The sequence below is a fragment of the Panicum virgatum genome, chromosome 7N (genome assembly GCF_016808335.1).
Source record: "Panicum virgatum strain AP13 chromosome 7N, P.virgatum_v5, whole genome shotgun sequence".
NCBI classification, from domain to species: domain Eukaryota; kingdom Viridiplantae; phylum Streptophyta; class Magnoliopsida; order Poales; family Poaceae; genus Panicum; species Panicum virgatum.
The window spans coordinates 38,941,596-38,955,075 of NC_053151.1; the positions used below are offsets into that span (position 1 = coordinate 38,941,596).

Genomic DNA, 13,480 nt, shown 5'->3' on the forward strand with positions numbered 1-13,480 from the left:
CCTGGCTCCGCCCCTGCTTGCGAGCTGCAAGTTGAATGGTGTCAGGCATACGGGCTCCAGTGGCGGTGACGCTCCAGGGTTGCATCTCCAAGTACTTATCACTGGCACCAATATGGATAGTGACCTCACAACTTTCAGTGCCATGCTCCACGAACTCGCGACCCACGTACTCCGGTTGTTCTGGAATACCAAGTCGCACCGTGGCAGCATAAAGCACCCTGGGGAATCCATCTTCGTTGATGCAGTAGGTGGTGGTCCAGTCATCCGCCATCTGATTTTCAAGGGTAGGGTTAGCATAACAAGGATAAAGTTTAAGGAGTAATATATTTTCATGGATTGACCATCCTAGGGCTCCTACGGTCATCGTTTACTACCGGTTCGCGTCCTACAGCCAAGCATGGCTCTGATACCACCTGAAGCGCCCCGACCCGAAGATCAAGGCTAAACCATGTATTAACTACCGAATAAAGTCTCCGGCATAATACATGTTACATCAAGTGGAGTCCAGAGTCATACATAGCTTTATTTAACACGTACATGAGGAGTAAAGTGGCAACACAAAGCTACACAGAACAACCATAGGATAACAACTAGCATAGCGACATGTAGGACTAGCTCTTCATCCATCACGGCTCCACTCGATCAGCTTGGGTGCGGACACGATCTACTCGTAGTCTTCTGGCACAAAGTCAGGATCCTCTGGAGAAAAATCAACAGGGGTGAGTACAAAAGTACTCAGCAAGCTCCACCTCACCCTACGGGAGGGGACTGACATGCACGACACATAATAAGCACATTCTACTAACAATGCAACTAATGGTATGCAACTCTTCCCGACACAACTCACAATAGGTAGCTCACTAGTTGTCAGGACCACACCGTAGCCTGTCCATACCGTGGACACGGACCATTCGAATGGATTATACACTCTGCAGAGGTCGTACACTGTACCCACACGCTCGGCTGCCCGAACGGACAACCGACATAGCCGACACCCAGCCGTGGCTCAACCCCGACTAGTCGCCCCCAAACCCTCGGGTCTGGACCAATCCAGGTCTCACCCCAAAACATATCCACCTCGGACGACTACCAGGTTAACCAGTGGGATTAGGCTAAGGTTTGCCCATACAAACTCATGTGGTCGTACTGAAAGTAAGCTAGGTGAGATGTCAAAACAACTCGGTCCTTATGGTTCACCAGGGCAGCAACCATCCCTCAACATGTCAACTCGAGCCTACCACCACGGTAGCACTCACCTGCCAGTCTACCACCACGGTAGCGCCGGCTCCAGCATACCCAGCTGCCTTGGTCTCAGCCAGATCCCTTCTTATCCTATTCTCAGCTCTGGATATGCATGACTACTCAGATGCATGCATGAGCACACTCAATCACTCAAGTACTAGTATATGTAACCGATCCTAGACCCAGGCTACAGCAAAACGTCCTCACATGGATGCAACCGCTCACGTAGGGGTCGATGAAACTTGCCTTCGCTTGCGTACGCGTCGGCGGCGGCGGCTTCCTGCTCGAGGTACGGGTCTTCTGGCTCCTTGGCAGGCTCCTCCTCGGTCACTCCGTGATCTACGGGCGAGAACGGCACAACCGGCAAACAACACAAGCAAGCAATAAAATAAGCTCAAATGGAGATGAAAATAGGAGGAATAGATAATATATGATTTGAGGAGAGTTTAGGAAAAAGAGTTTCGTGAAAAGGAGTTGATTGAAGGAGATATTGAGTTTACAGTATTGATTGGTAGAATGATTTGGATTAAGTGCTCACGGCCTGGTGGGAGTTTTGGGCCTTTATTAGTGGAGTTAATGGTCGGGGGAGCTGCCTGCCATCTCACCTTGGCGCGGAACAGCTCGAGGAAGAGGATCAATTGTTGGAGCCTCGTTTCGTGAGTGAGCTGGGCTCGGAAGGAGTGGTTCAGCTGGTGGAGCGAAGCGGCTCGGTGTGCTTGGGCTGGTGACGGGGCTCGTCACGGCCTTGCTCCTTTTATAGGCGAGGAGAGCAGCGGCGGCGTTGCGCAAGGATGGGCGACGGCGTGGGCTGCGGCAGCTTGTCGTCAACGCGAACAGTGGCAGCACTGAAGGCGTGAGCGCCGAGGCGGCAAAGCCGGCCAGGGCGCTGCAGCGGCGTGGGCGAGGTGGGGACGTGGGGGTGGGCGGCACGGCATGATGCCGGCGGCAGTACGCGGTCCCGTCGTGGGGCCGGCGTGTCGCGCGTGCGCGAGCGAGGGCGAGCGGGTGAGGCGGTTCGGCGGAAAAAAGATCTCGGCCGGCACTGTTCGTGGCGACCCCGATTTTTTTAGCGAGGTGGGTGCTGCCATGACGGGTCTTTTCAAGGTCAATGGTGTGGGTACTCTATGGCTTCCAGGGAATGATGAAGTTATGGCAAAGGAGGTAGGCGCTGTCATGATTGTCTGGGAATTATGGCATGGTACGGTGACTTGAGAGGCTTTTATGGAAAGAGACGAGATGATTTTTGTCGTGGGTGCAAGCATGCGTATGCTGGTTACTGGAGGGAACGAATGTACTAACGCAAGGCAAGAGTATAAAATAATTTACCTAGTAGTTATGTAATACCTCGTATAACGTTAGTATTATTTTACGTTACTAGTTTAATTGCTACATAAGTTTTATTTTAGTGATTGAGGCAGCCCTACTAAGTTGAGGACCTACACCAACTCAATTCAGAGTCGGTCAGCTTCTAGTTACTTAGTGTACCGGGTCCTTTTGACGGCAGAGCCGACTTTTGCTTCCGGGAGGCAGAGCCTACCAACAGATGAAGCTGGCTTTCGGGTGGCAGAGCCAACCTTCGATGAAGCCCAGACCCTTTTGTGATCCCGGGTGGCAGAGCCAACCTTCGATGGATCATAACTTATACACTAAGTACTAAGCTTAACCGGAAGACTAGCACTTATAAAGACGCTTACCTGTGGTTTTTGGGTTGGAAACAGCAGGATCTTGGGTTACGGAAACGGAGGGTATAGGGGAAGGCTTTTCTGGGTGGCCTTCCCGGGAGGGCACGAGGTCTTTTATAGGCGAGTGAAAGGCGGTTCGCTAGGGGGAGAAGAAGAAAATATCTCAGCGATGACCCGACACAGTGTACGTGACAAGGCGGTTCCCTCAGCACTTGCCAACCTGCAGGTGCTTGGATGCGGTGCTCCCTGCTCTGCACCCTTGCCCCTGCACTTGCCTGTGTGACGTGATCATTCATGGGTGGCAGTCTGCTGGTTCTGCCTGCTCATCAATGCTTGCCCGCTACTACATCCATATGGCATGAGTAGCAAAGAGAAGAGCGTTGCTGGATGCCTGTTTCAGGATGTTACATTAGGATTATGTATTGCTGGAGATTTTGCCAACAAGAAAGCATTCCAAACGGAAACTTTAGTTGTATTCAACAATTTCTCTACTACGTACGAGTCCTGAAATGCGTACTAAAATAGGCTTGCATCCTTGTGTGTTGTCTGAAAAAAGACAGGTCAGTATCCATTTGTTCAGGTTTGAGCGAAGTCTTGACAACAGAGGCTTGGCCTTGACAAAGTAGGAGCACGATTCATCAGGCGCACTAAATGGATAGTGCATGAACGGCCGTTCATTAGAGGGGGTCTAATCTTAGCGCACGCGATTTCCAGCGAAGCTATCGCAGAAGGCGGCCATGCTCCATCCCACCCTTGCTCCCCCCCCTCCCGGGCTCCGGCACCGTCCCCGGCGCCTCCGCCGCTACCCTCCCTAACCTAGCTCGCCGTCGCACGCCGCCGCCTTCTCGTCGCCCCCGCCGCCGGCACCGCCCACCGGCTGTCCGGCCGCGCCCTCCACCGGCCAAACCGTCACCGCCGCCTGGCCGCCCCCGGCCCCCACCCCCACCCCCCGACCTCCTCCTCTATGGCCGGCGGCCATGGAGCCGCCCCACCCCCAGCAACCTGGGATCATAAGGCCGCCGCCACCCTCCACTACTCCGGCCGCCTGCGGCTGCTCCGCCGACCTACCACCCATCCCCCTCCCCCTTGCTCGTTGGGGCAGCGCCCCCTCCCCTGTCTCGAGGTAGAAGATGAACAGGGGAGGGGCGAGCGCCGCACGCTTCTGCAACACGGCGACGGAAAATCGCACGCACATGAATAAATTTGCCGGTTCATCAGGCGTGCGATTCATGTATATGGGTGCAGTGCTTTTACATTGACACCTCTGAAAGTTTTGAGGCGTCAGTTATCGCCTAACCAGACAGTGTTATCTTGTCATGTGGTTGGCACCTAATTCGCAATTGTGAAACGACGAACGACTTCCCGCTCACGTCACTCAGATCCGTCACTACTGTATAGGCGAAGAGCCTCTTCTCAGCTCCTTTTCATATATTTTGCCTCCTTTTTCCTCACGGGATTTGGATAAGATCTCTTCAGTCAAAGGGGTCAAGATCAAGTTCACGTTTTACATCCACCCCTACTCCCCTAGTAGTTGAGGAAGTGTTCAGTGCAAGCAAAATTTCTACAATTTTTCTTGGGAGTCGGCGATTGATGTGGCAAAAGATGTGTGAAAAGTGTGGCAAAAGATGTGTGTAAAGTGTGCCGTTCTTGTTTTCAATCAGTGATCAAGCATTTACATAGCAGTTTAATTTGTACGGTTTTTCCTTAGGCATGTACATGAGGACCAGCGAGTACTCGGTTAATGTTTGCTGGAAAGCTCACGAATGACAACACAAGCATAGGTTCAGAACCCACAAATAGAGAAGCATATTGTTGTCCCGTTAGTCCAAAACAGATGAGAAATAAAGAAGGGCTTGATGGCCCATCAGAGCTCTTTCATCACCGCAAAACTAAAAGCAGATGCATTATGTGATGCTTTTGTTTGTTGGCTCAGCACAATTGGCCACACTGGAAAGAACCGATTGACCTATGACACGAGACAGACAGAGCCATGGTTCTCGGAAGGTGATACTGTCAACAATCGCTCGATTAACTTAGAAATGTGAAAACAAAAGGATAAATTCTTGTTTTTAGGGTTTAAAACTAACTGTTCTAATCCACTGCAGTGGAAGCAATCAAACTGAAGTACTAGAAGATGCACTTGCAGTTACAGTAGTGCTGAATATATGGACTGAATTATTTGTCCTTTTTTCACTTGGTGATCGATGTTTCATATCTCATTTTCAGGCCCCAATGTATCCTTTTCCTTCAAATAATATAATGACATACACTCACAATTGCATGATGGTAGATTCGGGTTTATCGCAAAATCAGAGAAGTGCTGTCTGTGCTTTACAGTTAACTATGTACACACGGCGACCCTACATGAAATGTGCCGTGTCCTTTTCAAATGACTTGGCCAAGAGTATGCTACTATGCTTACTCTAAGCGTTTGTAAACAATCAAAGAGTGGGCATGAATAATCATTTTTTTTTTTGTGTGTAATGATCCCAGGGGTATTTTTTATGCACGCGAGATTCGATGAGCTCACAAAAAATCTGCTTGTAGTATCAACTTGATCTGTCCTAACCTAACAAAGTAGCACAATTCAATCAGTTGAACGCTTAAACAGTTATAAAGGCGTGATTGTTTCGTATATAAAATCTCTGTCATGTTCACTTTGTTATATGCGTTACAGCTACTGAAAAATGTCTTTTTTATTTTTAAATATCAGATTAGAGATAATCATAGGGGGGGGGGGCGGACACCATCGTGCGCCTCTCTCTCCCCCAATATTCGCCTCCATTTATTTTCTTAACACTTTCCTTTGTGGCCCTTCTGAGTTCTGACTGAAATTTCTAGTGCAATGAAACCTTCATGCTCATTAGTATTTTTTTTCTGAAAAAATTCTCATTAGTCATAATCGGTGTCTAACTCTGCCATTTTAAAAAAAAAACTTGGAGCAACCAAAAGGAGTAGTTCTTCTTCTTCTTCTTTTGAGAGAGGGGCAAAAGCTTTTCTGTTTTTTTTTTTTGAGGAAAGCTTCTCTGGTTCTTGAGCGTGCCATTCGAAGTGGAGCCTAGCCCAGCCCAGCCAGCCTGGCTACAAAAAGTGTGAGGCCTGGAACTAGCCCAGTTCTGTGTTAAAACCTGAAGCTAAACTAGGCCCATGTGGCCATGTCCTTTTGTCCTACGTTTTTTTTCTATTGGCGAAAGTGCATGGAAATGAGAGGTATTATTGCATTTGCTAGTACTCCCTCCGTTCCAAATTATAAGTCATTCCAAGAATCTCAGAGAGTCAAAGTTTTTCAAGTTTGATCAAAAATATCTAACTAGATAATAACATTTATAATACCAATTAAGTATCATCAGATTCTTTGTTAGCTATATTTTCATAGTATAACTATTTGATGTCATAAATCTTTGTGTTTCTCTCTGTAATTTTGGTCAAACTTTGAGATAGTTTGACTCTTCAAGATTCTTAGAATGACTTATAATTTGGAACGGAGGGAGTACCCCCGAGGACCAGAAGAATGTTCAAATTATCATCTCACTGAAAGAAAAAGAAAAAAAATGCGCGTCCAATTATCAAGTACTCCAGATTTACACATAAATCCGGATGTTTTTCAGACTTTAGCCAGTCGGCTAATGCCATGGTTCAAACTGAACACAGCGGCACTCTTCTGAATATTTCCCTTCAGTAACTCCTCTTTAGTTGACCGGAATCGACTCGTAGCCCTGCGGTGCCTCAACGTGCGCCGGCGTGACGGCGGCGATGACTACGGAGGCGCCGAACAGCACGACGACGAGCGCCGTGAAGTTCACCAGGAACGCCTCGGCGCCGTACTTGTCGAGCCCCCCGGTCTCCAGGAAGGTGAGCTTCTCCAGGAACCCGAGCTCCGCGGTCGCCAGCGCCAGCACGTAGACGAAGAGCCCGAACAGCGCGTGCCACGGCAGTGCGCTGCGCCTCACGCTCAGCGCCGCGCTGGGGAAGAAGAAGGTCACGAATCCGAATACCCACTGCGAGCTCAACAACATGGTCAGACGATCAGCTGATTCGCCGGCAAGAACAGGGACGGGGCTGCAGAGTTCTTGGGGAATTATTAGGCGAGCGGCCGGTGTTTTGGGGAGCGTTACCTGGATGCCGTACAGGGAGATCGTCCCGATGCCGAGCCAGGAGTGCAGGCTGTAGAGGTTGGCGATCCCACTGTCGTTGTGGAACTTGAAGGCGCAGTAGATCCCGAAGGCGCCGAGCACAGTCGCGATGGCGTGGAGGATCAGGTGCGTCAGCTTGGCGGTGTCGTGGTTCAGTTTTGGGAACACCTTGTAGATCATAATGGCTGCGAGAATGGATGAGGAGGAATCAACGTTTCATGCTTATACGCGGTAGATGGAAGAACTCAAGCAATATGATTGTTTTCAAATTTGAATTTTTGCCGCTACCTTCACTGCCGAGGATAATGTATCCAATCAGCATCAGCACAGGGTGAACCTGCAATGGACAGACCACACCACAAGATAAGTTACATCTAGTGAGCGGGGAATACTGTCATACTGAAGTATTTCAAACTTTCTACATTTTATAAGCACAGCTTTCTACATTATTTTCACAATAAGAATCTCAAAATTACTCCTCTATTCCAAAATGTAAAAGACGATAATTTATCCTAATTCAAACTTTTGTAGTTTTGATTTAGTTTACAGAAAAATGTATTAACATATACAGTACAAAATAAATGTATTTTAAAGATATATTTCATGACGTATTCAAAGCAACTTATTTGATGCCGTAGACATTGGTGTATTTATCAATAAACTTAATCAAAATTAGAGAAATTTTATGTAAGAGAAAACTAAACCTCCTTGCATTTTGAAATGTAAAAGTACATGTGAGTCATTAGTATTGTTAACAGGTGGCAGTAATACAATACGATCAGCCCCATGTGCTGTTGACTTTCTTATATTCTATCTAAATCTCTGCATCGTTTCCGTCTCATTTCCTATCTACTGTAAAACTGTATGTGAACATGAGCAGCTGGCAAAGATAAAGACCAGTGTTATGACATTTCGAAATTGTTGTATCTGTCATGAATTGGCTCAAAAGAGTGCCTCTATCTTATCAAGTAAAGAAAAAGAGTGCCTCTATCTTATCAAGTAAAGAAAAAAGAGTGCCTCTATCTTATCAAGTAAAGAAAAAAGAGTGCCTCTATTATCCAGTTGCACTATTTGCAGGGTTCTGGAATGACCTTTCCCATGCTTCGTGCACGAGCATGACACATGGTAGTAGACTATATATCACCAAGTGCAAGATCAAATGTATGATGCAGCGCTGGACAAATCAAAATACCAGATTTTGGGAATAGTAAGATACGCTAGTAACATCGATTGCAAACTCGGTCAGCTAGAAGCCTAGAAAGTAGAAACAGAATGGATCCACAGCTAACTAAGAATCGAACAAATAAATAATAGAGTCAGATATATATTCCTCTTTGTTGCTAAAGCCGCCGCTCACGTGGCTCTTGCTAACAAACAGGCAATGGACGAATTGAACAGAGAGACCAGAGCTGGAATGGGGAAAGGGACAGGGAACAGAAAAAGAGCATGGGGGCCGCTTACGTTGAAGATGAGGTTCTTGTTCTGGGCCTCGAGCGCGAGGCCGCCGCGGAAGTGGACGCACCACACCAGCACCAGCGCCGCCGCCGCCGCCGCCAGCGCGTGCGCCGCGTACGTGAACGGCGCCGCCTTCACGCCCAGCCCGGCCGCGGCCATCTCGCCCGCGCTCTCCTCCCTCCTCCTCCTCCACCTCTCCCTCCGCCCCCTCTCCCGACCGTACGGTGGCGGCTCGCGCTCTCCGCCCGCCACGGACAGCTCGAGCGACGGGAGTTGAGAGAGGGAGAGAGAGAGAGAGACCTGAGAAGCGTGTGGAGCACGTACGGAGGCCTCGTGCTTTCAGAGAAGGGGGGCGACACAGACACCGACACAGAGTGAACAGGGTTCTGTTTCGCTGTGGTTGGTGGGAGGCTAGGCCGGGAAGGCGTCTGTGTTCATGGGCGGATCTGGAGCGCTGGAGCTGGGGATTTGACCGGAAGGTCACCCCGATCCGTTCTCATCGAACGCCCCCTCCGTTTACGAAAGGAATCGATGTCCACAACTTGGGTCGTGAGTGCCATTTGTTTATTCTGCCGCCCACACATGAATACATATGGTGGGAAAGGTGATCTTATTCTAAACTCTGATCCATGGCAAGTTGGCTCCCCGCCGGTCTTTGTATTGGGCTATTGGGAAAATAAAAAAAATCGAGCTAGCGGGCAGCGGCGTGACATGTGGTGGTTTTATAAACTAATTTTATTTAATTTAATATATCTAATTAGCGATCCAAGTTGCTCTGTGGCAGCAGCGAACGTAGCTAGGGCCCAGCCGTACGAGGTCGATGTAGGCGAACACGAACGAGATCGGGCGCTGTTGTTCACTCGTTCGAGCACGAGATCCACGGCTGTCGACCGGCCGTCAGAGGATTGGAACTGCAGTAGGTAGGTGAAAATCCGTGCACAAAAACTTGAGAGTGGCCGTACATGAGCAGTACGTCGAATGGACCTTATGTGCAGGCCCAGTTATACCGTTGGCCCGGCCTACCTAGCCCGCTTTTAGTTCGCGAAAAGTTGGGTGAAAAGTCACTGTAGCATGTTTCGTTGTTACTTGACAAATAATGTCCAATCATGAACTAATTATGCTTAAAAGATACATCTTGTACTAATCAGTTAGACTGTGTAATTAGTTATTTTTTTCAACTACATTTAATACTTCATGCATATGTCGAAAGATTCGATGTGACGGGTACTGTAGGAAAAATTTTGGGAACTAAACGGGGCCCTAGTTAGGAGTACTATGAGTTAACAAACGCCCTTTCAGTTGAGCTGTTAACTAGGAGAACATATTAGTGTAAACCATAACTTTGTGAAAACTCGTGCAAATCACGATAAAAAAGTCGTCTAAATTCACAAAAAAATCACACATCTAGATGATATGATGATACACAATCTTGTAAAATATCTTGTCCAAACTCGACTTCATCTGTGAGATATAAAAAGAACAAATTTCAAGCTGTCCAAATGATTTGTTAGAAATTTGTTATTTTTATATCTCATAAACAAAGTCGAGTTTGGATAAGATATTTTACGAGGTTGTGTATCATCATATCATCTACTTGTGTGATTTTTTGGTGAATTTAGATGATTTTTTTGCCGTGATTTACACAGATTTTCACAAAGTTGTGGTTTGCACTAGATATGTTCTCGTTAAGTAGGTCTAAATTTGCTCTCCAACTATTATAAAAATTTTATTTCCTTTTTGCTGGAAGATCATAGTTTCATTTGGACCCTTAAAATCTAAAACCCAACAAAGACAAAACACCCACAACCTATCAATACCCCTCGTTGTTGTTACCATTGAGCTGGGTTTGGTAGGTGGTTTTCACTATGTTGATAGCCACGCCATTTTGTTCCCCCAAATGTTTAACCTACTTGGTAAAAAAATACATATAAACAATTTTGGATCCGCGCGGGCAGCCTCTCATTTCCTCCTTCTTCCTCCTCTCAACCAATGCCGGCCATAAAAAAAATGCCACACTATGAAACTATCAGTCATTATGAAAATCTAGAACTAGCAAAAATTCATTCCATGCCACTCCAAATTATTTGAATTAGTTCAGAACTTCAGATAATGCAAACCAAAGCATTGTAAAGGCCGCAGAGGTTACATACCATGTACCCCAAATCGGCAAATAAACGCTTTTATCATTGCATGTTCCTATGTGTGCATGTACTATTCATCCCTACATTCATGCTAAGTTTAGAATTCAGACTTGATGAATGAATAAATTTTACCACAAGGAACATAATCAATTTCATTTTTGTGGTCTTATATATGGGTTAAAAATTGTTGGGGAACATGAAACCTAGTGTTATCCGGGTGTCCTGCTGAGGATAATGTTCTCTTTAACGTCAAATTTCTGCTGTGTATGTAATGCTTTTTATTTGTTTTTGTTCAAAATGTTTAAGGATGGCAATGGCCCGGTTTCGAGTTGGATATCTGCAGGTTTTGAGTCTAGCGGGTTTAGGTTTGGAAATGATTTCTCATCTGTTGTTTTTTAGTTTGGGGCCCCGAAACCTATCGGTTTTGGATTTGGTTTTTTACCCTTGGATACCCATGGATGACTGTTTGGAGTAAAACTCATGGTTTATAGTTTGTTTACTTAGACTATTAAATTTATGCTAAGTTAACTTAAAAAATTAATTGTCTCTTGTATATACATGTGAATGTAATATGTATCATGTATATGTTTATAGGAAGTACTTATTACTCTTACTATATTACCATATAAAACGGGTTTCAAATATCCAATCGAGTTTCGGGGATCCGCGGGTTTCAATTTTGACATGGATTTTCACCCAAATCAGTGTTCGGAGCAGGTTCGGTTTTAAGTTAGATTTCAATTTTGGGTGCCCAAACACTCCACTCGTCCCATACCTCACTTGTTGCCATCCTTAAAAACGTTACTGCGACATGAAAGCCTGTGTATCTGTATGTGATGGTTTGGTACGTTGAAGGCGGCATTCTGTAATCCGTGTCCACTACTTCGAAGTTGGATTCATAAGGCGGTTCCCACACGCGTTCCCGTCTATAAATACAACCCGAGGGCCAAAACACCTACAAATCCATCACATCACAGTAATCTATCACATCACAGTAATCTAGCCGCCCTCCATGGACCACTGCATGCGAGTAGCCTGGTTCCCTGGTATGGAGGAGATCGCCAAGCAGTCCAACTTCCTCTTCTCCCCTATGTCCATCCGGGCCGGGCTCGCGCTGCTCGCCGCGGGCACGCACGGTCCGACTCTGCGCCAGCTGCTCACGTTCCTGGGCTCCGAGGACACGCACCACCTCGACGAGGCCAACGCGAGGCTCCTTGCCAACGTGAGCGCGTGGCCGCCCTCTCGTTCGCCGCCGCCATCTTCGTGGACCGCTCGCTCAACCTCACGCCGTAGTTCGTGTCCTCCGCCGCTTCCGCGCATCAGGCCGCAGCACGATCCGTCGACTTCGAGAACCGGCCTGCGGCGGCGCTCGCTGAGGTGAACGCTTTCATCGAGCAGGCCACGGTGGGGCGTCTGCGCAACGTCCTCCCCGAGGACGCCGTCGACGGCCGCACCACCAAGGTCGTCCTCGCCAACGGCCTGCACTTCAAGGCGACGTGGGCGCGGAGATTCGACCCGTCCAATACCGTCCACCGGGACTTCCTCCGCCACGACGGCAGGCCACCCGTGTGGGTGCCGTTCCTGTCGGCCGCCGGCAGGCAGTACGCCGAGAGCTTCGACGCCCCGGGCCTGGGGTTCAAGGTCCTCCAGTGCTTCTACAAGATGGTGGGGCGCGACGGCAGGCTGGACTTCGGGGCGCTGTGCTTCTTAATGCTCGTCTTCCTCCCGCACAGGCGCGACGGGCTCGCCGACCTACGCCTGGCCGTCACCCAGCGGAACTTCGTCATGCGGTGCGTGCCCCGCCGCGAGCAGCTGGTCTGCCCGTGCATGGTCCCCAAGTTCAAGTTCTCCTTCAAGTTCGATGTGCGGAACGCGCTCCGCCAGCTCGGGCTGTCGGCGCCGTTCGACAAGGACGTCTCCGACCTGTCCGGGATGGTGTCGATCTGTAAGTTGGGCTTCGGCATACGTGTCGGCCGTGCGGCAGACGTGCGCCGTGGAGATCGACGAGGAAGGCACGACGACAGTTGCAGCGATGTACTCCGCTTCAAGCCCAACTTACAGTCTTCCGAAGAACCCCCCCCCCCCCCCCCCCCCCCCCCCCGCCGATGAGCTTCGTGGCAGACCACCCTTTCATGTTCGCGATCGTCGAGTACGAGAAAGCCGAGGTCTTGTTCCTAGGCCACGTCATGGACCCTTTCAAGGTGGATTGAATCGGCTCCGCAGTTTCATGGTTTGGAATGAATGTAAAGGTAAAGGTAATGAATGTAAAGGGTTTGTTTTGGATGTGGTTAATCAAAATTTACAAATAAAGGAGACCTGCTATTTATAGTCGACACTTAACCTCGCTTGCCGATACGGTGAGATTACACTTGTGAAACATGAAACAAACTTGCCTAACAAAATGACACAAAAATCTAAAAGATAACTTGCCAACAAAATCGCATTGGCTCCTTTCCTTAGTTCCATCAGCTGGGACACCTTTTAAAGGCCTAATTTGCCTCAACTTCTTCTTTCCTTCCAGCACCGGCTCATTCTCATCGGCCACCTACCCAAAAGATTGACATGTGCCAAAAAAACGGTGTCAACAACATCATTCCCCCCCTCGCAGCAAGTAGGGGAAGGATGCTCAGCAGCAACAACAGGCGTGAGTGGCCGGCTGGACCTGGGCCACATACCCAACAATGAATCGCGGGTTGCGGTCTAGACCTAGGGACCACATGGCCACAAACAACATGCCTTACTTGAAGGCGAGCTTCGTGAAGAGTGTGACTAAGATCAGAATATCCAACCAGAGGTAGTGGTTTGACTAGATGAATTGTGTGCCAGT

General features: G+C 48.3%; 1 protein-coding gene and 1 pseudogene across 1 annotated transcript; one reads left to right on the plus strand and one right to left on the minus strand.

Moving 5' to 3' along the window:
• Positions 1 to 6,380: 6,380 nt before the first annotated feature.
• LOC120682785 (probable ascorbate-specific transmembrane electron transporter 2) lies at positions 6,381 to 9,052 on the minus strand. The gene is made up of 4 exons (XM_039964797.1): positions 8,519 to 9,052; positions 7,346 to 7,394; positions 7,040 to 7,242; positions 6,381 to 6,922 (listed from the first exon to the last, which is right to left on the minus strand). Exons 1-4 carry the CDS (start codon positions 8,669 to 8,671, stop codon positions 6,614 to 6,616), a joined length of 714 nt encoding a protein of 237 aa, XP_039820731.1. The 5' UTR covers positions 8,672 to 9,052; the 3' UTR covers positions 6,381 to 6,613.
• A 2,613-nt stretch (positions 9,053 to 11,665) lies between these two features.
• On the plus strand, positions 11,666 to 12,932 carry LOC120681241 (annotated as a pseudogene).
• The last annotated feature ends 548 nt before the right edge of the window (positions 12,933 to 13,480 follow it).

Bases quoted from the DNA above. Each gene is read 5' to 3' on its own strand.
- LOC120682785 (XM_039964797.1), bottom strand. From the start codon at position 8,671: ATGGCCGCGGCCGGGCTGGGCGTGAAGGCGGCGCCGTTCACGTACGCG. The intron at 7,395-8,518 runs GTAAGCGGCCCC...TGTCCATTGCAG, and splicing joins ACAAGAACCTCATCTTCAAC to GTTCACCCTGTGCTGATGCT. The intron at 6,923-7,039 runs GTAACGCTCCCC...TTGAGCTCGCAG, and splicing joins TCTCCCTGTACGGCATCCAG to TGGGTATTCGGATTCGTGAC.